Source organism: Ammodytes marinus (assembly GCF_949987685.1).
Source record: "Ammodytes marinus genome assembly, chromosome: 10".
Classification (NCBI taxonomy): domain Eukaryota; kingdom Metazoa; phylum Chordata; class Actinopteri; order Uranoscopiformes; family Ammodytidae; genus Ammodytes; species Ammodytes marinus.
This window is the reverse complement of record NC_137214.1, coordinates 16,638,496-16,659,820: the sequence shown is the minus strand read 5'-3', so window position 1 is coordinate 16,659,820 and position 21,325 is coordinate 16,638,496. Positions and strand designations below refer to the sequence as shown.

The 21,325-nt window shown below is 40.8% G+C and overlaps 1 protein-coding gene across 5 annotated transcripts in view; it reads left to right on the top strand.

The window, feature by feature from the left end:
• Window positions 1-21,325, top strand: part of diaph2 (diaphanous-related formin 2) — a 357,664-nt gene that overhangs the window by 297,167 nt on the left and 39,172 nt on the right. For 4 of the 5 annotated variants that reach the window (XM_080035789.1, XM_080035788.1, XM_080035786.1 and 1 more), the window contains 2 exons: window positions 11,954-12,046; window positions 13,739-13,804. In XM_080035789.1, coding sequence (XP_079891915.1) covers window positions 11,954-12,046; window positions 13,739-13,804 — 159 coding nt within the window. The remainder of the gene's footprint in view (window positions 1-11,953; window positions 12,047-13,738; window positions 13,805-21,325) is intronic. The other variant, XM_080035790.1, reaches the window with a different exon arrangement.

Genomic DNA, 21,325 nt, shown 5'->3' with positions numbered 1-21,325 from the left:
TCTTCATAATCCTAACCCTATAATTTTAAATAAATATAGTACATTTGTATGTGTATTAATCCATTTGCGTGAACAGATGGAATAAACATATGGTGATTGTATTATGAGAATTATAGACAGGTAAACATCTTATATGATTTATGGATTTACTCATGCTACTGCTTAAAAAGAATAGATCATACCATTGTGTTTAATGCGATTTCAAGAGGCTATTTTTGAGAAGGGATAGATTTGATGTCATTTCACAAATTGCGACTTAATCCTCTTTGCATGCAAATGATTAACAATGAAATGCATATTTAATGAGGGGTTTAATTCATTTAGCTTTTGCCAGGGTGGCACCATGGGTGGGGGGAGGGGAAACAGACCAATCCTTTTAGGAAACTGATTTAAAAAAAAATATATCCCAGTTGATCAAACTTGAGATTATACCGTCTGCAAGTGCACTGACATGGACACTTCTCCAACAAGCGTGATTGATCGATTGAGAAGTATGGAGCTAAACGTGTTTCCCTTTGTGAAATATTAGCAATCCTAATGTAGGAAATTGCTTATGAAATCATTACCCCGGTCACCCCATTTGTTTTAATTTGCTCTAAGTGGATTTCCATATTCTCTTGAACTGACCAGATGTTCCAACATTTACCAAATTGCTTTACTTCACTGGCAATCACTGTTGAACACTGTAGAATAAACCCCAAACGAATGCTTCTGTCTCAAACAAGAAAGATGGTTCATCGTGTTAGGATATGTTTTCATATCGCGGCGTATGAAACAATGTCACAAGCAGCATGCAGAGAGAGAGTGTCAAGCGGCCTGTGCATGGGAGAGCATCTGGACTTTGTTTCTCTAAGGCATTGTGTGAGGAGCAGCAGCAGTCCCCTCTGGCTGGCATCACCAGGGTCACTGCCCCCCGTCTGGGGCGAGTGTCTGCACCCCACATGTCAATTGTGAAACCCACAGTCAAATCCACTAAGTTTTCAACAGAGCCAGGGAGCGTGCATATACACTTTGAGCACAACACAGCTTGACATTAGAAAAAAAATAGGAATAAACAAAAACAACCAGGACCAGTTATTTGAACACATTATTTAGTCAACTTTTCTCAGAGGTTCTTCATACAGTATGGTTTTTGAGAAAGTGAATCGTTGTAGTTGATTGTGTAACAGTGTATCACCATATGAACCTTATGAAAAACTATTTCATTTTGTTATTATTAAGTTTTGGGGGGATGTAATAGCTGAAAGATTATGTATACCTCCTGCTCCTAGCAGTGTTTCCTTTTTTCTTTTTTTAAATGACTCACCCCAATAATTAAAAACAAAAATAGGTCTCATAATGTGATAATATCAAAAGCGTCAAAGTCACAGATGTTAAACAAAATGTCCAATAATTAATGAACCTGCTTGCAGCATGAATGGATTATTGTTTAATCCATAAATGGTTGTTCAGTGATATATTTTTTTTACATTTGACATTATCTGTCCTCCTTTCTTCTCGAAAGGCGTTTTGTTTGTGCTACTGCTTGCCGTCAAGGCTTTTTTCACGCTTCGCAAGGATTGTTAGAAGAAGGTCTCCATGTATCTATGATTCTCTGCAGAGAGCAGTTGGCATGTTGATAAGGGTTGGCCTCCAGCTTCTATTTATGCATCCTCCTTGTCAACCATTCACACTTTTGAGGATGAACTAGTGTAGCTTGCATCAATAAAAGTGGGTTATTCTCAAAGAAGCATTCATTTGACTAAATAAAAGAAAAAAAAGTTTCTGTCGGGTTTTACTGCATTTCACTCTGCAGTGTTTGTATGTAAAAACATTTTTATACATGTCCATCTTATCCATACATGTTAATCAGAGTGACTTTTAAATGTTGTTTTAAAACCATCAATATCTAGTATTTGTTAGTTAATACACATTTAAGATCCCACTGAGTATATAACGCTTATGTAGGTAACTATTTTCCTGCGTTTTTCTTCTGTTTTTGCATTTTTCTGGAGGTGAAGTTGTAAAAGTATTTTTTTATCTGTTGTTTACCAACGCACTTTTTTTTTTCAAATTCAAGTGTCTACCGGTGTGACATGCTAAACTAAATTGACATGTTTCCGTGCCGCTGTCTGACTGGTTGTGGCTGGCAGAGCCCTGTCAGGGAGTGACGGAGGCAGAGATGTAGATTGATGGCTTTTTGTGACACTGACAGCTGTTTGGAAGGCCAGTGCATATACCTGCGCCGCAGCCATGCCAGCTAGGTGATCATAGACAAGCAGTGACAGGCGGCTCTGGGGTGGACAGGTTAGCTCTCCAAGTTTGCATAGTGTCTCCACAGCACAGCCGACATGGCAAACAATATTACTAGGGGAGATGGCTTGTGTAGAGACATGAAGGTCACAAACCCAAGTAGATAAGGGAAATATTTCTGAGAGTGCGTCTCAAGTATCTCAGTATTCCTCAGCTTAGCTCGGGAAATGAATCTTTAGAACATAACGAAACAAGGACAGTCCTTTTCTAGGATCTAATGATGACATATGGCACAATGCGACTGAATTTGCTGCCTGTTTATTGTCAATGTGTCATTTTTGTTTTGTTATGCCAGTGAGGGCTTCCATGTCTGGTTACATGTTTGTAGTTTCTGATGAGTTATAAAAATGAAGGATCTGTATAGATATACTATATCTGCATATGGATGTCACAGCTGTGTAATGGCAAACTCTGAACCAATTGCTTTTTTTCCCTTTGTCCTTGCATTTGAGCTGTGCGATACATGCTCCCAGAGTATGGATTGGTGAATTCCACCATTACCTTGAAAGACGGGAACAAGGGGCCAAGGGCACACAGAAAACTTTGCTGTCATACACCCATTCTCATAAATAACAGCATATTAGATTCAGCTATATCTCCTGTCTTAATCGGAATCTGCCTCAAGGCGATGATTGTACACATAATGTGGCTGTCTGCTTCTCTGCTAAGGCCGACAAGGGCAAACAACACGAATAGAAACATAAAAAACAAGTTAATTTATTTGTAAATGAATTACATGAACAGGTTAAATACTGGAAAATGTCATTTTGAAAGGCGATACAATAAAATACTCAATACTCCAATGCGTTTTCATAAATAAATGTCAGCACAACGAAAATGAGCCAGGCTTCATGGTAAGCCTTTTAATAGTCTATGGTAAAAACCATATCTCGATAGCAATTTATAGTCAATACTTGGAAAAAGACTCAAATGTTTTCCCTCCTTGCTCTCTGCATTGAATTGTCAAGCTGAATATTTTGTCATTTTTTATTTTTTGTTGTACGTACCCCTATTGTATCAAGAGAAATACCAATAACACTCATTTAGATTGCACCTTTAAGCCTTTAATCAAGTGTATCTTTTTATCTTTAACTTAATTTAGTTAAGGTCACAATCAAGGAAGTAAGACATCAGATATCTGTGCCTCTCCCTCTCTCTCTTATTTCCTCTGTCTCCTTCACTCTGTCTCACTCACTATACAAATCCAGCCCTGTTCTTTTTTCTTTTTTTTCACTATACCATTGCTTTCGTAAAATGTTCCTCTCCTTGGTGAAATCAGCTCAGGCACAGTTGAATCTCATTCATTTGTGGGTGGTTCAAGTGTCTGATCATTTCCCCCCTCGCAGCTCTGGACCTTCAGCAGTCACTTTACAGTCAATCAAACCTAATTACCCTCACTACAAAGACCATCAAATCCCATTGTCAAATCCATTTAGCTTCCCAAGACAGCACCGCCTTCCACTGATTCAAGCAACCTGTGTGTGCTTTGCTTTGACTCAGATCTTTATCTTGATCTGAATTCCAAAACTCTGCTGCATCCACTGTCAAATGAAGAATCAACAATGCCCTGGATGGATTGAAACCCAATACACTTACAGCATCGCATATTTCCCACTTGTCAAAAGCAACTTTGACATCCATTTTAACTGAAATAACCTGATTCATTTAAGTGGCCCTAACATTTGAACAGTGGTATATGTTCAATGTACAGTTATTTTGCATTGCCATATACAAAACATCTTTGGCCAGAGCCTGTGATGTTGGCATGGCACTAATAGATCAGGAACATTCGTGTCCCTGCACCACTTCATCTAGCCAGCTCTGTCACTGTGAATGCATCCTCCTTTGACAATATCCAATAACCCCTCCCCCCCCCCGACAAATTCTGCTGATGAAAAACCCACCGAAATTGTCTTTGAAGTAGGCCAGTCACAACACACATGCTCAGAATGCATGAAAAAAACCCTTACGAAAGGATTTAGAAAATGTCTGACTCAAGATACGCCTGCTGGTAGTTTCACAGAAGACACTGTGGTAGATTAGCAATGCACTGCGAAGCACCGCTCCCTTTAGAGGATTCCACATTAGGAAACTTAAATGTAAAATCCATAAAACCGACCACACCAATTTTTCTTTTCTTTATTTCCACAAACCACATTGTGTTCCAACAGATGGATTTGAAAAGGCAAAGAAAAAGTGCACATTTTACTGCAGCAGATTTCAAAACTGCTCTGATATCATGGCAGTTAGCAGATCAGAAAACATGTTTACTGGAATATGTCAGATGTCGTAAAAAGAAAAAATCTAATTAACAAACACCAGGCTAACTTTAACATTACAAAGGTGCTACACTACTAAACATAGTGAGCCTCATACAAAGGCTGCTTTCTGTTTAGTCACCTGCAAGACCTCACATTTTGAGCAGTTTTCCATGACAGCTTGACTAAAAAGCAGACTACATCTGCAGCTATCCCCTGTTGTGAGGTCACAGTACAAATGCATATGGTTCAGGGCCTGCCATATTGCGGCTCAATTTAGCAGTATATGAAGTGTATGGAAAAACAGCAATAGTGGTCCACTCTGCTGTGAGGACAGGATCCTGTGGCCCCACTGGCACCCTGAGGTGTTGTGACCCCATGTGGCCCAGAGAAAGTGTGTCAACTTAACATCTGTCAGTGTTGGGTTTGAGCTCTCCCTTGTGTGTTGGTGGTGGTGTTACTGGGCAAACTAGCCCAAAGCAGTGGATGGATGGTGATAGCAATATGGCAGCTAGGGGGGCCCGCGGGGCAGTCCAAGTAAATTATAGCCGAGGAAAGCAGAGTGTGGTGACTGCTACGTGGCAAGCATCTCTCTCCCCCCCTTCTCTTCCCTCCCCTTCCCATCTCCCGACCTTCCCTCCCTACTGTTTCTCACTTGGGGCCTGGCAGCATCCATCCAGATGGAGGGTTTATTTTTGTTTTTGTTTGTTTACTTATTCATGCATCCAGCTATTCGGGGCATCGCAGGGGCTTTCGTTCCACCACAGAATGCAAATCGCCACGGCGGCTAATCCACTTTCATCTCTCCCTTGTCGACATCCAACTTCCCCAGTCTCACACAGTCAGGACGTCCCTCTGTCTGTTTGGGTGTAGAGGGATCGGGCCTGCAGTGACCAGGGCCAGTCTATGGCTGCAAGACTTGTTTCTACTTCATCTCATGTCAAACCTAATGCACCTCTCACTTCCCATCTTCAAGACAGCCCCCACCCCCCTCAACAACAAAAAAACTGGCGCCACACAGGGGCTCCTAGCAAAGAGGAAAGTGGAAGCTACACTGCCATTCCCCCTGGAATGGAGGGCTGTGGGAGCATCCCTAATTGAGTTAGGGAGTACATGAGTGGGTTTGCTCATCAAGTTGTTACAGTAAAACAATCCAGATTAATCAGCTGGCAAATCTGTCTTTTTTTATTAGCCATCTGACCCTTCTGTTCCTCTTTTTCCTCCTCTCTTTTTTCCACTGAAATAGATTGGTAAACACTCGCTCTCTAACAAACACACACGCAGTGTGTACGGCTATACTTGTGAGGACATCCATAATGCATTCTCTTGCCCCTAACCTTAACCATCAGAACTACATGCCTAACCCCAACCCTTATACACTAACATGAACATAAAAAACTAATTCTAACCTGAACCTAAAAACCCAGTTTTTACCCTCAAACGTCTTTATACAGGTCTGTCCCAAAGTGAGAACCGTTCAAAATGTCTTCACTTTCCAAAAATGTCCTCACTCCCTAAAATCTAAACAACTCAAATTGGTACTCACACAAAGTGTTGTACAAGTATATACACATATACACACACACACACACACACACACACACACACACACACACACACACACACACACACACACACACACACACACACACACACATACACATACACAGACTGACAAATTAAAGACCAGGGCCTGTCTGGAAAGTTTCTCGGGTCATGGTGTCAAAGCTATTGTCAGGGTTGGGTGGTTGGATGGTTGGACTGCAGGGAGATGGAGAAAGAGGGGAGTAGAGAGAGAGAGTGGAGAACAGAGGAGGAGAGACATCTAACAGGTGCATGAGTGCTGTCCTTCGGGCACTTGTGTTCTTCTGTGCTCTCTGTGGCAGTACGTAATGTTCTCTGTCTCTTCCCCTCGTCTTAGCTGCTGGGGACTGGAGGGAGAAAGAAGGGCCAATGGAGGGGGGGGGGGGGTTATTCCACTCAAAGTCAGACTGGAAGAGAGTAGAAGGCACTGGCAGAGGAGGGGGGAGGTTGTTGAGGGATGCAGGTGGTTGTGTATGTTTAGGTGGCTGAGCCCTGCATTTCAGATGTGAAGATGAAGATGTATCAAACCAGGTGCATATGAGTGAGAGTAAATGAGATCAGAAGAAAGTGTGGTTGTTGCCTCTCCACCTGGCCATAAAGCTCCCCCCCCCCCATTCCACCGTGGCCTCTGTTTCACGGCTAATGGTCCAGGTTAATTGCACAGGTGACTCTATAAGGGGAACAGATGGGCTTAAATGTGTTCAAAAACAATCTGCAAGCAAAAAAAAAAAAAAAAAAACAGGAACGATTTGTTGTTCTTTTCTTCTTCATGTTTCTTTTTCTTTCTCTGCTTGAATAATGGAGGGTGACTTGGGTGTCTGAGGTTAAACACTGACTCTGTTCCCCTCTAGCATTGATTTCAATTCATCAAGCACAAAGGCCTGTAAGGTCTCATTAGATCTCATTATCTTGTGAATTAGACTCAGGGATTGGCTACTGGAAGCATAGTGTATAGTAGTGGAGGTATCTCCCATGGGCAATGTCTGACATGTCAAACACTTTAAAGGTGGAGTCAGCAATTCTGGAGAATGCTTGGTGTCAAAATAACTTTTTGTCAAAATCAGTGAATATCTCTCTGCGGTGAAACGATAATCGAGTGTTAATACACAGCCAAGACTTTGAAAACTGGTATGTAAGCAAAGGGGGCCCACCTTAGCTAACAGCATGCCCGTTGAACAGAGCCTAGGCTGTGTGTTAACAGTTTACTTTTTTTTTCAGCACACAGACAGCGGATCGTGAGGGAAGGAGATATTCACTGATTTCTTTTTTTTTAAAGTGATTTTGACAACAAGCATTCTCCAGAATCCCTGACTCCACCATTCATTTGTTAAGGGAATAGAACACTAAATGCTTATAATATATTGTAAAAAATTCAGAGGATAGGTAGCTGTGATTTATTGAAAGGTGTGACAATGATGGATGCCGTTGTTTTGTATGCTTTAGTTTGTTATTGATCTTCTCAAGTAACATGCCACCGTTTCTACCAGTTTTCGCTCGTGGCATATAGGATATCATAATTTGCCACTTTATTAGAAACGCACACATACCAGACAGAAGCTTTTTAGAATTCCGAGAACCATTCCGCGGCGTGTTCCCCCATGAGTCATGAAGGCTGCGTGTGAGCCATCAAAAATTGACTTCTCAATCGATCCACTGTGTTTCTTCTCCCCCCCAGCACAACATGCAGAAGATGACAGATAGCAAATTGAATTTATGAACAGGCTTTGTTGACACTGCTGCATAATTATAGGAACGCCATGCCTTTGGTGTTTAAAAAAGAGAACCCAGAATTTGATTGAAAATTCATTCAAGGTCTTTTCTGCTCGGTTTTATCGAGTGCAAACGCTTTGTCACGTTTCGGAGGCAACAGCTATGCTTTTACTTTGTATACATAGTTGTGATGTTAGAAGACATATTTTAATTGTCAGAGATAAACCAATTAAATGGTATTGTTTTGCATAATGTGAGCTTTTTTTTTTGTTTTTTTTTTGTAATATTGGCCCTGGACTGAGAATCGAGTGTTTGTGTACGGAGACCTTGAATATTCACTGGTTTTCTGAAATAAATGGCTGGATTTGTATCTCTCCTTTTACTGATTTTGCCATGAGTTGCTGACCATGATCCCGCTGACATTAGTTGAAGCATACACTCTTCTATGTGCCTCCTTTCAACAATCTATCTATCCATCCCTCACTGCCCTTAGTATGTCAAACCTATCACCTTCACCTGTGAAAATCTGCCCCATATGTTAAGATAACATAAGTGAAGACAATTCTCTTTTCACATACCACATGCATGTGTGTCAGTGGAAATGTGTCTGCCAGGTTTTAAAGCGTTGTTGAGGGGTCTGTGTGCCTGCGCTTGCATACTGAAGAGTGTGTTTTAGAAATAATTAAATGTCACAGGGCTCAGGCCGTCAAGTAGCCAGGAAACTGTTTTTTTACGACCTTGTGTCTTGCCTCGCTCCACTAGTCCCTCTCAATAAACCCACTCCACCACATGCACTACACTACTGCCATGAAAACCATCTTCACTTTTCTCCCTAGCTGCCATCTTCGATATCTCTCTCTCTCTCTCTCTCTCTCTCTCTCTCTATCTCTCTCTGTATTCCTCCTTCTCTTTCCCTACTATCTTCCATCCCTAATATTGACACCAAAACAGAATTGGTGCTTCTTTCACCATCCAACCCCTTTACTCCATTACAACTGTTGACACTCTTAAAAGTCCACCGCAGCTGCTTTTGTGTAGTTTTTACTGTAGGTGCATTTTTTTTCTTTGGGGAAAAACTAATCTGGTGTGTGAAGTCTTTCTTTGCCAATCCTGCTGAGAGTACATTATCCTTGTTATCCTTCCTAATTAGAAAATGTGATAGTGTTGCTTGTAAATACAGTACACTGCAGACTGAGCCAATCCCCCAGGGCTCTATCTTACATTTGGCACATCCTTTGGGTCAAGAGAACCTGATGATATTCGTGTGTGTGTGTGTGTGTGTGTGGGGGGGGGGGGGGGGGGGGGGGGGGGAATCTGGATGTAGGCAGGGATCAAATGGAAAATATATGGAATCAAGCCGAGTTTCAGAGAGCTTTGTTTCTGCTCTTAAAGGGGTTTAACTGTTTAAAGAAAGTACCTAAAAGTGCATGAAGCCACATTCGTGTTCCACACTTCCTTCAAGCTTTAATAAGATCATTAAAGGACCTCTGGGGCAGTCTTCTGGGGTGCCCACCAAGGTGTTTCATCACTGGATGACTTTGTCAGTGTCTTGGGTCTTAGCCCATCTTAACCCATTGCAAAAAAAAAGCAATTTCCTATGAGCAGTGGGGATCATTCCTAGTGCGAGAGATATTTTTTTGGGCATGAAAGGTTAGCTTTTCTGTAATTCCCCAGCGTGCAATCTACAACTGCTGCTAATGAGGAAGCGGATGAATATTTGCCCTAGGTTTAACAGCTCAAAAATAAGACAAGAGCAGGAATCGCAGGAACAGAAAGACAGAAAATGTCTGCTTAACAGGGCAATGTTCTAATAAATCATGAAGAAAGTTTGCTGTGTGGATTACTGGGAATAAGTATAGTTAAATAATATTCATATTTGTTTGTACTAAAGGCTTCCCATGTCTTTGTAGATTTGTTGAATATATACTGTACACTTGGATATATTAATGACTTGTTCATAGGCTGAGGCTTTTTTTTTGTACGTAAGATTTCTTGCTGTGAGTAAGGCCTGCTCTCAAGTTTAAAGCTGCGGCCCAATAGGACATACATAGTTAATTGAGCACTGTGGCGTGACTGTGGGGAGTATGTTTCCCATTTTAGTAATGTTGGTTCTTTGTGTCATGCAGTCCTTCCCCCATGAACCCCAGTCTACTACAGCTCCAAAGTCCTGGTCATTACGAATGATGAATTGTGCTACAGTTAAGCTAGAAGTAGGACGAATTGATCAAAGTGTCAGGTGCCCCCTGTGATGTCTGGGTCCCCGTGAAGAAAGGCAGGGGAGGGGGGGAAGAAGGAAGCTGTCAAAAAGTTTCTTGTGCCAAGGTGGTTGTAGATAAATGTTTACCTGCCACTTAACACGTTCTGCCTTCTGTCAAACTGACGTGCCCTTGCTATAGCCTACATAAGGAGAAGGAGGAGTAGCTAAAGATCTCGGGAGTTGATACAGTTATAGTGGCTGTAATTTGTTCGCCGTATTGTTTCTTCAGGGTCCACAGCAGACAAAAAAAAACATGCTCTCCCCTTTTTTTAAACCAACGAGCTCGCTATCTGAGGTGTAGTGCTGCAATTTGAGATAAGCACTACTTGGCTCGGCTTTGGTTTTTGTTCTGATAAAGCTGGTCTAATTAAGCGTGATTTAATCGGGATTGCTTTTAAGCACAGCACATTGCCAGAACAGATACTTTGATTTCAAAAGTAGCTCTTGGGAAGAACTTGAGGAAGAAAAGAGAGAAGGAATGAGATAGAGAGCAGAAATTAGTGGGAGTACTACGAGTGAAGAGTTGCTTTTTACCCAAAATTTACATAAGACATGTTTCTATTCTTGGTTATGTGCTGTCGTCTTTCACTTGCATGAATGATTGCAGGTAGAGTAGGTTTTCTGCCCGAAAAGATAAGTGAAAAACATGTGCAGCCCTGACTCTGTACGGCAATAGCAGAATGTGTGCTGTTTTCTTAAATTAATCGTGTAGCTTTAAGTGTCAACATGTTTTGTTCATAAATTCAATTTGCCTGTCGTGTCTCTTTGAGCCCAAGCGAGTAACAAAAGATTGATCACCCCCCGCCCCCCAGTGTTGGAAAAATGCTGTGTGCTGAGAGTAGCAGTTGTCTCCGCTTATTTTCCGAATGTTTCCCTTCAGCAATAGCTGTAAGCACAGTAGAGAAACAAGATGCCTGCACCCTGATAGTAAACATTGGGCGAAGAGAGTAGGTAGTTCACTCGTGTATGCAAAAGGAATTGATGGCCAAGTCTCCAGCTCCACAATAAGTCACCCTAATGATCCTAGTTTAAAATAATGTCTGTTCTAGACCGGGATGATAAAAAGGGTGCCCCTCTGACTCATTAGTATTGGGGGCTTGAAGATAGATGACCCAGAATCTAGGCTCTTTTTTAGACCTGTTTTTCATTGAGCGGTATGCTGTGTGTGTGTGTGTGTCTGTGTATGTGTGTGTGCGCGCAGTGTGGGCACAACTTGTCATGTTGTTGGCCTTATAGCACTTGTCTCCTACCTGTCTCTTTAGCCATGCAGCTTGCCTCCAGTTCTCTAGTTTTCATGGATCCACACGGCAGCTGAAACGGTGGGCAGAGGGGAATGTTTTTCGAAGGCCAGTCCCGGTGTCATTGACTGAACAATGATAGAGCGCCCGGGTATTGAGCGGCTCCACACTAAATCTTTGTAAAGAGCACTTAGCTCCCCTGCGTTAGCCACAGAAAGAATATCTGTCAATGACCATCAGAGGAGGCTTTCATCCTGAGCTTCTTCTGCCTGTATTAGTTCCTAAGCTCTGAGCGTGTTTTTCCTCGTTCCCAGTTGTTAACTAAAAAAATAAATAAAAATGGACGGACTTGAGTGACAGCCCTCTGTCTCAACACTCATGCGTTCCATAAAAGGCTTATACATATACTAAAGTGATGTAAAGGTGATTTTTCATGCAACTGTTGTGAGGGAAAATGAACTGTCTCCATCTAGAATCAGGCCTTGGCCCAAGTACGTGAATGTGTGCATGCACTTAACTCATTGTGTATGTATGTGTTAATAACATGTCCTTCATCCTGCTGTGTTAATAATGTCCCTTAAACATCTCCGCCTTTGTTATTTGTTTTCTTACAGAGGGAGATGAAACTGGTGTAATGGATAGCCTAATGGAAGCGCTACAGTCCGGAGCAGCCTTCCGTGATCGGAGAAAACGGACACCGCGCAACGGTAATGCACGGAACTACACCTCTCTCTATTTTCCTATTTAAACTTGTTGTTAGATACACATACCACCTGTACCCTTAACTTGTCAGTTTACACAAAACAAACTTTACTCCTGTGTATGATATAAAATGGCTCCTTTGCTCTGGTTCATGACAAACACTAACAAGTATGGGAACAAATGTGCATACAATCAGTTGCCATGGGAACAAGCGCACATGTGTCAGAGTGCAGGTCCTTGGCAATTTATCGTCCCTCTGCTATTCATAAAACACGTATTATAATCTAACTATGCCGGCTGCACTGAGGCTGGTTTGGTGTAATCCTGGTGTTAACACATTTTGTTCTGCAATGATGAATGGCCTGTGCCCAGGGGAGTGCCACCAAGCAGCAGTGCCAGGGTCAATTGATATGTAAGGCAGAGTGCTGCTGAAGAGCCATGGGTGCTGACATCCCCATCATCACTAGCAATCATGCTAGCATAAAAAAAAGGGATGGGGGACGGGTTCAGATGAATGGCTCAATTGGATCATTCTGCCATAGCCCGGCTACGCACTGGGAAGAAAGCAGTACAAATATTAAATGAATATACAAGCAAACATCTTTAAGGCAGAAGTAAACCCTATCCTTAGATTGTTGCTTAATGATACTTTCATGTTGATATCTTGAAGAGTTATAACAGTTAGGGTTACATTAAAGGAACAATTCATTAGTGTTTTACTATTTGCCCTAAGGCAGATGTCAGCTCCATTTGCCACTGATGATAGCGACACAATTAGTTTTAGATATTTGTTGTTGGTATAAAATATATGGTCAAAATTGGAAGATTTGTAGTAACAGCTAAGTAACGTGTGTCATTTGTGGCTCTTTAATTTGCATTTGGCGGTGAAAAGCTACAAGCTTAGTGACATGGGCAGAACATATTAGTCACACTTTTTACAACTTTACACTTTCTAGTACGTTCTATCAAATTGCTTTGCCCACAATAATTCGGTTCAAAATACATATTTTGTGTAGTACTCACATAGTACTAACACAATCTGCCAGCACACATTGTCCATAGGACCCTATGAGTTTAATCGTTCAATTGAGACCACTCATTTTCTCTGACAAAATGTGTGCATGTGATTGTGTGTCCATACAAATCAGTAGTAAAAATTAATTCAAAAAAATAATAGTCACATTTAAAAAGAAAAACTGCTATGATTCTGAGCAATATACAGTATATATTGCAAGTGATTGTACAATAGTATGACACTATTCAAAGACGGGTTATTTCAATATAAACAGTGCATGAAATATGTACTATAATTAGATGTTATCTAAATTATATTTTCCCACGTGTTGTGACTGAAGCTTTACAACTTCGATAACAACAAACACATGCACACATACCTTACTTTAGTTTCAAAAGATAAAATGCTTCTCATTAATGGACATAAAAAGCGCCACTTTTCTCCTGCACTTTGTTCATTCCATATTTCTGTGTCTGGGTTTATTTGCGAGCCTGCATCTGCAAATGTGTGTTTAGGTGTTTTATCAAACCTCAAGGGCTTTGCTAAGAGTGGTTCATTTCTGCCAAATATCTGAGTCACCTCTGATGCTTTTTTTCCTCTCTTCCTTTTTCTCCATCCATCCTTCCCTTCTTTTCATTTTCTTTATGTTTTTTTAATTTTTTTATCACCAACATTGTTACAGGTGATCAAAGCCCTTCCAGTCCATCCTCTCGGTGGCCGGGTGCTAACTATGGTAACCGAACCCTAGGTGTGTGCATTTAGCTACTTTCTTAACCCAGACCAAGCATCACCCTGCCCCACTACTGCATTTCTCCTGGCTGCAAAGCTTCATTCTGTCAGAACACTCAGGCTGAGCTGGTCTACATGCAGAATCCTATGCTGAATCGTTGCATTTGACTTTGAAAACATTTTTTCATTCAAAGGTATAAAATGAAAGATGTACTTTATGTAAAAATATTTTTAAATAAAAGCAACCTTGAAAGTTTTAGAAGTTTAAAAAAAAAGAAAACTAATAAATCAACACTCATTTGTAGTGAATGTGGAGGTGAAATGGAAAGTATGGAAATTGTACGTGTCAGTGTAAACAAAAGTCAACCTACAGAAAAATATATTATATATTATATTGTTTTACCAGTAATGCAGTTCTTTCGAATTTAGGATTGTGCTTAAACGTTCAGCTGCAGATAAGAAGATCCATGGTTGGAAAAATTTAAATAGACATTCATGTCACATTATTGTACTGCTGAGTGCCATGGAGTAGATCTTAAATTGAATACCTTTTAAAATGCAATTCAGTAAAGTACACTTGTATTGAAGTTGCCTTTGTGTTGGGCACTTGATCCTAAATGTTTAATCTGGTGAAAACGCATACAATCCTAACAGGGGTCAAGCTACTCAAACAAAATAGTTTTGATTCCCTCAGCATTAATTCTGTCATGAAGCAGCTTCAGTCATCATCTAAATGTCTTGCTCTTTCTGTAAGCCTATGCTGTCACCATATGATATCACTTTCTGTCTTGTGGCGATGTTTAGAAAGTGTATTGCTGGAGAGGTCTGTTAGACCTCCATGCTTTGGTTCACTCACAATGGCTTTGTGTATTACCTTTCCCCCCCGTATGTTTATTAAGTTATACACTGATGTGCAAAGGCAACTCATGCCTATTTCTAAAGGATCTGTGCTTGTTATGCTATGCTCACACCTACTATGAAGCAGTTTTGGTTTAAAAATGAATGGCATGCCAAGTCTCAACAGATTGGTTCTCTGTTTGTTGCAACAGTGTGGCTATCTCTATAAAATGTCTAATCTTTTTAGGTTGCATGTCCAAATGTCTGACATTGTGCAGCTGTGTTCATGGTTGAGCTTGTATATGTCAAGAAGAGTATTTCAAATGTGATGCTTAAACAATGTATTATTGAATTGTTTCTGAAAAGTTATGTTCACTACAGAAATATTGGTCCATTATTCTGCTGTAACTCCAAGGAAGCCCTAACACACACAATACAGTTAAAAAAGAAATAAGAAACTTCACTCGTTGAGGCAAGCTGACACCTAGCTTTGAAAACTGTATTTAACAACGTGGAATATACCTCTTTGGTGGGAAGAAGCTGTAGCTTGTGCACACTAGGTGAGGAAGTACCAATTAAATATAATTAGGCTCACTTCTATACACAACACCAGCCCTAGAACCAAACTCCTGGACTGGATTTTCCATCCTACATAACCACGTCTTTGTTCACATTTTCCTGTTCCTGGAGAGGGCCACACCTAGAACATAACATGTTCAAAGGGATTGGTAATGATTAACCCGATTGATGGGTAGGAACAGCATGCCACAGGTGGCAGGGTTCTAAAGCTTGCAGAAAGCCTTGTCCATTTTCTAGTGGAGGTCACTGAGGTAGTCGCTAGCTATACAGAACTTTTTTTCTCTAAGTTTCTACCTTCTAATTTATTCTGTTTGTTGTTTTCGGAACAAAATCTTAAGAGGTGGCCAAGTGGTGCACACCACTGCTATTCCACCAGAATGTATTATATGCCGAAGAGTCCCTGTTTGTTTATATGGAACCCGGACTGTGGTTTGATAAACAGCTGCATGGATGCTCTGCTCTGAGGTGATGAGAGGGGAAAATCCTTTTGACATGCTGGCTCCATGGATTTATTTTTTATAAATGGAATCCGGAAATGACTTTGGCTGCTAAAGTGCATAGTGGGGGATTTGCCTCTTTTCATGAAATGGCACAAACAGAAATCTTTATGCAAAGTTTTGACAGAACATTTTTGAGAAAGTGCTTTCTGTGGCAGATAAACAATTAAGTTCTCCAACCACGGACGATTTGGTAACAAAGGGGCATCTCAGTGGAAGCTGTCTTTGGGTTGTTTTATTCCTCATAGACTGGGGAAACTGCCAAGGTTTTAGTCAGTAGTTAAAGAATGATGGTGTCATTTTGCGGCCAGAAGATAAGTATTAATGTTTATGTACTTTTGTTGTGTACTTATTTGCCTTCTCTCTGACTAAGGAACTGACAGCAGCATTTCAGTCTTTGAATTTGTACTGATAAAAAAGGTGCTCTGAGCAGTTGTATCAGCCTGTTCCAAATATATTCACTCCTGCATGCCATGTCTGTAGTAATCTCATGCTTTAAAGCTTGATTAACCTCCTGTCATCCTCAAACAAGTAGCGTGTACCAGAGAGAGTCTCTTTCGGAGTCTCACAAGAGTATTTGCTTACGTCAAAGGAGTAGATTTAACCCGGCGTGCACAGAGATTTTTGGTTGTCCATCCGGCTAAGTGTGACTCCTGCAGACTACATCAAGTGGCAGGCTGAACTCAATTCTAGGCACCGCCAGTCACAATTACACCCAATTCCGGAAGCATTTCCTATTTCCGTGTCTCCACTTTGATAGATGGAAAACCTAACCTGGGGAGGCCATACTGGTGTTATGTAATTACACCAGCCAGTCCTAATTCAACACACAGAAAGTGGATGTATTGATAGAAACCAGAAAAGGCTATTATGTTTTCTGTTTTCGGGTTCAGACTCATTTGAGGAACATAATATGCATTGTTTAGTGTTGAATCTGGTTGTTTCTGTTTTTCTTCAGAAAGTGTACTTTACATTTTTAAGTTTTACTTTGGACAATAGTGGAAGTATTTTTACGACGCCCGCTGTCGCAAAGCTGTTTTCTAGCTCGTGCCAGGCGTGCGAGTGTGAACTGAGAAGGGCGCAATATAGTGCATGTCCGTGTGTTGAAAGTGTGAGGACTCTTTTCGGCTCTGTGGGAGTGGTTTTGACACTGCATCAACTAATGCCAGTCAGTGCTACACACACCTGATTGCAATGAGTTGATGCAGCAGCGTCACCTAACTACTCTCTCTCTCACGGAGCTTAAAGATTACGTGTCCTCACAGAAAGTGAATGAACGAGAGACGGCAGTTAGTATGGATCACAATGAGGTAATGTGTTTGTGTTGTTGATGTAAATAATGACTATTTCAGATAATGGTTATCTGATGATGGTGAAGCAAAGCAAACTTTGTGTTAGTACCAACCGCTCATTCATTTAGGAGTAAACACTGCAGTCTAGTTTCGCTCTCGTGAAATTGTATACACGTTGCTTGGCAACGCCCTCGTCCCGCCCGTAGCCTATATCACTCTCCCTTTTAGCTTTTCTTCATTGCGTTCTCATTTTTTTCTTTGATGGTTCAGCCCCATTATCAGTCATTATGATGACAAACAACTGTCTCAAACAAGGCTCCAGCTCCCCTTCCCTCACCTGGAGGTATAGGCTTCTCAAATCGCGTTGCTGCTCCACACTGAAATCTGCGACCAATACGGATATGTGACCATAGAGCCTGCACAAGTGAACCGAAAATCGGACTGGGTGTGCGCCAAGACCAAAAGCAGTAATAAAAACTATATAAAAACGTCTAATTTTTCCTCTTATGATCATCAATGAAATGTAACAGCAAATGAGACCATCAATGCAAAGAATGCTACTTTTACATTGTTTTTCTTTATGCCTTTGTCATGGGTACGCTCACCCAGGAACAACAGCTGGCGTAGTAAAACACTACCGCTTTTGTCCAAAGGGGGTGCCAGAATGAACAAAAACACCACAAAGAACCTTTTAAATGAGGATACAAAACAATCTAACTTAGTAAGTTTGCCTATTCCTTTTCCTATCTCCTATTCCATTTTCTGTTGAGACAGACCGGGGTATCTGGCACGAGGGGCCCGATAGCCTCTCATACATCCTGGCTCATTGATTTTCGGTCAAGGATGAAAGCCACATACTCAGTAGGTCTTTCATACTGGGGGGGCATCCCATAAGACACATCAATCAGATTTCAAAGAGAAACCAAGCCAATCTTATTTATTTACAGCCCTTCAACATCATTACAATCCCAAAGCAGGGCTTCTCTTCTCTTTTCCTCTCTCCCTCTCTCTGTCCAACTCTCTCTTGTTTCACCTTCACCGGTCAGTCAATCAAAAGTTCCCGTCCTGCATGTGTTCTATATAGTAAAGCCTCTTAAGGACTTATTTGACATTGAACAGGGAGGGATCATCTCATGTCCATTAAAATAAGAGATGCAGTGATATAACGCTTGTCAGGGCTACGGAATTTCAGCCCCAACTATTTAATCCCCCCCAAGCCTAGCAGTTAATTCACCTGGTCAGGCCAGGGAGTGGGAGCCCCTGTATGTTTAATGAAGATTAAATTACCTATTTTCTCTCATGAAACTTTAAAGCAAGGAATGAGATGAATCTGTAAAGAGGGCAAAGAAAGGCCAAAGGAAAGTGTCTGTGTAAGGTGATGCTGACATTAAGAGGGAGAATGTCCCCCCTTCTTCTCTTTTATCTTCCAACCTCATTCGTGACATAAATGATCTTTTTAATACGTATAGTCATTACTTGTGTTTATTATCCGCATCACACTGATGCAGACAACCACACTATGTTCAGCCAGGTAGCTCTTTTCTCATTTTCTCCCCGGATCTGGTGGAAATAACCAATTTGTTTTCCTAAATGACATCACAGGGAGTGATAGTGATGGTAATTCCCTTAGCAATTAATTTGCCCTTACACATGTTGTACCAATCACTTTATCTCTCTTGTGTTGTCTTTCAACCTCTCTAGCAGTTGCTCTACTTGGACTGTCGCACACACACACACACACACACACACACACACACACACACACACACACACACACACACACACACACACATACAAACTTGTGTCTCATATCAGATAGGGACAGTAGCTGTAGGGTGTCTCTGGGTTGAGGGCTAAAGTCCTTTGCCTCCTCTTGCACTTGGGCTGATAGATGTTATTCATTGGGTCGGCCCTACAGGCGCACCTGCAGGAAATGGAGCTAACATGATTTGGGGCGAAGAGACCTAGAGGGTGTGGATGCCTCTTGCTATAGCTAGGAGGGCTTAGGAGATGTGAGATATCAATAGGGTTAGATGAGAGCAGTGCTCTGTAGAGACATGCCGCTTGAAATATATCACCTGCTTCTTATAGATAAGGATATTTATCAACAGCCAAAGGAAAAGGCAGATGGGGAAGAAACTGAGGCATCGACGGCCACTCCATTTAAGATTACACATCCTAGGGCATAGACAAAGCCTTTGTCCGTATACCATTGACCCATAGAGTGTTCCCCTGGACCTGGACATTTTTTACCCACAGCAGAAAACCCATTATAGAAATATAGATGAAGATTTTATGTACCATTTGAGTACTTTCAGCGCATTACTGATTTGTGGCTGGATTCTGCCAAGAGAGGGGATGTAAAGTAAGTGAAGTGTGACACAGAGCCATTTTGAGAGAATAAATCAAATCTTAATAAAAGGCAGTCTCTCTGAGTGGACACCAGGGGTCTCTCGCCCCTGCCCCTGTTGTTAAGTACCCCCCTAAACCCTTTGTCGTTTAAATTATACTGTATATAACTACTTGAGTGCAGTGTATCAACAAGGGGCTGTCCGCGTGCCCTTTTGATGCTTTTATGCCCTTTTATAACTCTCTGACTGAGAAGACTTATCGTGTGCCTAGCTCCATATAGTAATGCTTACTTTTTCTTCCCATTTTTTTTCCGGAAATAAAGTCAATGACCTAGTGCTAAATGGACTAGGAGCTCTCAACACCTATGTCCAATATTGTCTCACTTTATTGGCACAGGGCTTCATTGATTTAAAAAGTACTAAGCCCTCCCGCCTAGTGGACCATCAACGAACAACTGCAGAGCAAAAAGAAAAATGTCTTCTAACTTATCATATTCAATAATATCCTAGAGCGTTTGTAGTCGGCTGCAGTTTTTTTTCTTTCTTTTTTTCTTTCTCACTCTCCAAACAATATTGGCTTTCAAGTATGTGGGCACTTATGAAAGGTCATCCTAAGTGTAAATTGTCAATACTGGATCAATTTTCGAGGGGCAAATATGCTTTGGAGGCCCCATAATGGAAGGTTTCATCTTATTTCTTACCCAGGGCGCACATCCACACAATAAGATTGATATCATTCATTGTTTGATGAATTCCTAATGGACCTATAAACTTGCAGAGCTTTAAAGCCAAAGGAATGCCAGTGAAAGCCAAATGGAGGGAAAAGGCATTTGGTCCATCCCACCGACTGAAAAATTGCCCTCATATAATTTCAATGGAATCTCGCCATCATGCTTTGTGTTGAAGGATGGGCAACTTGGTGTCAGTTGAATTAAAGCTTATTTATCGCTCATTAGGCATACAGCAGGGCCAACTGATGATCATCTAGAGAGCAAATAATGTGCAGTGAAATAGGATACCACCCTGCATGGTTATGTGTTCCACTGCCAGAAAGAAATACTTCTTCCTCTGCTGTCATACTGGGTTTTCTAACCTCCTTGATACGATGTGGCTTTTATTACAGTATAAGACATAATGCCCAGGCTTCTGTTTGCATTTAAAGTAGCAGTCACTATTTACAATGTGTCAGCCACATTAAAGTGGAATTAATATTTTACCTAACCCACTATGAGAACTTGATGTCTGTAGTAGGGAAGTGTAAGAAAGGAATGGCCGAGTGGCTGATGAGAGGTAATGCTGATACAGGTGAAGAGAGAATTGTTTCATATGTTCAATTCAATATCTATATTAACTAGATAAGGTGATCCTAGAGCAAGAATATGTACAGTATGTGATGCACTATAAGAAATGGCTGTGCTGATTTTGAGATTATTTGAAGATTAGCCAAATAAACAACCATTTGATTTAACATTTATATCAAAATGAATAATGCATGATTGGTTAACAAAGCAAGTGAAAATAGCACAAACTTCAAATTGATTGTTTGCTGTGATATAAAACAATAAGCAGGATTTACATACAATATATGTGTACGTTTTTTAATCACTATTAAATGAAAACACAAAATAAAAAAGAAATGCATTACGTAATACATACAGTATTATGAATTATACATAGACTTTAATTTAGAATGCAGAAAATCCAGAACATAATTGGTTACAAAACGAAACCAAGTTACTTTTCAAGTTTACTTTTCAAAACTGTGCTGCTTCATTTGAAGACTGTGTGAAACAAAATTAAGGTGAAAGGTGAATAATTTATGACAAGTGTTAGAACATCCTTATTTGCAATAATCTGCACACCCTTTAATTAAAACTGAGGAAAATATTGTTTTGCCGTTTGATAACAGCAGTTAGCTTTCAACACCTTTTGTAGGTTGTTTTAACAACCAAAATACTTTTTTACTGAACGTAAACTTCCAGTA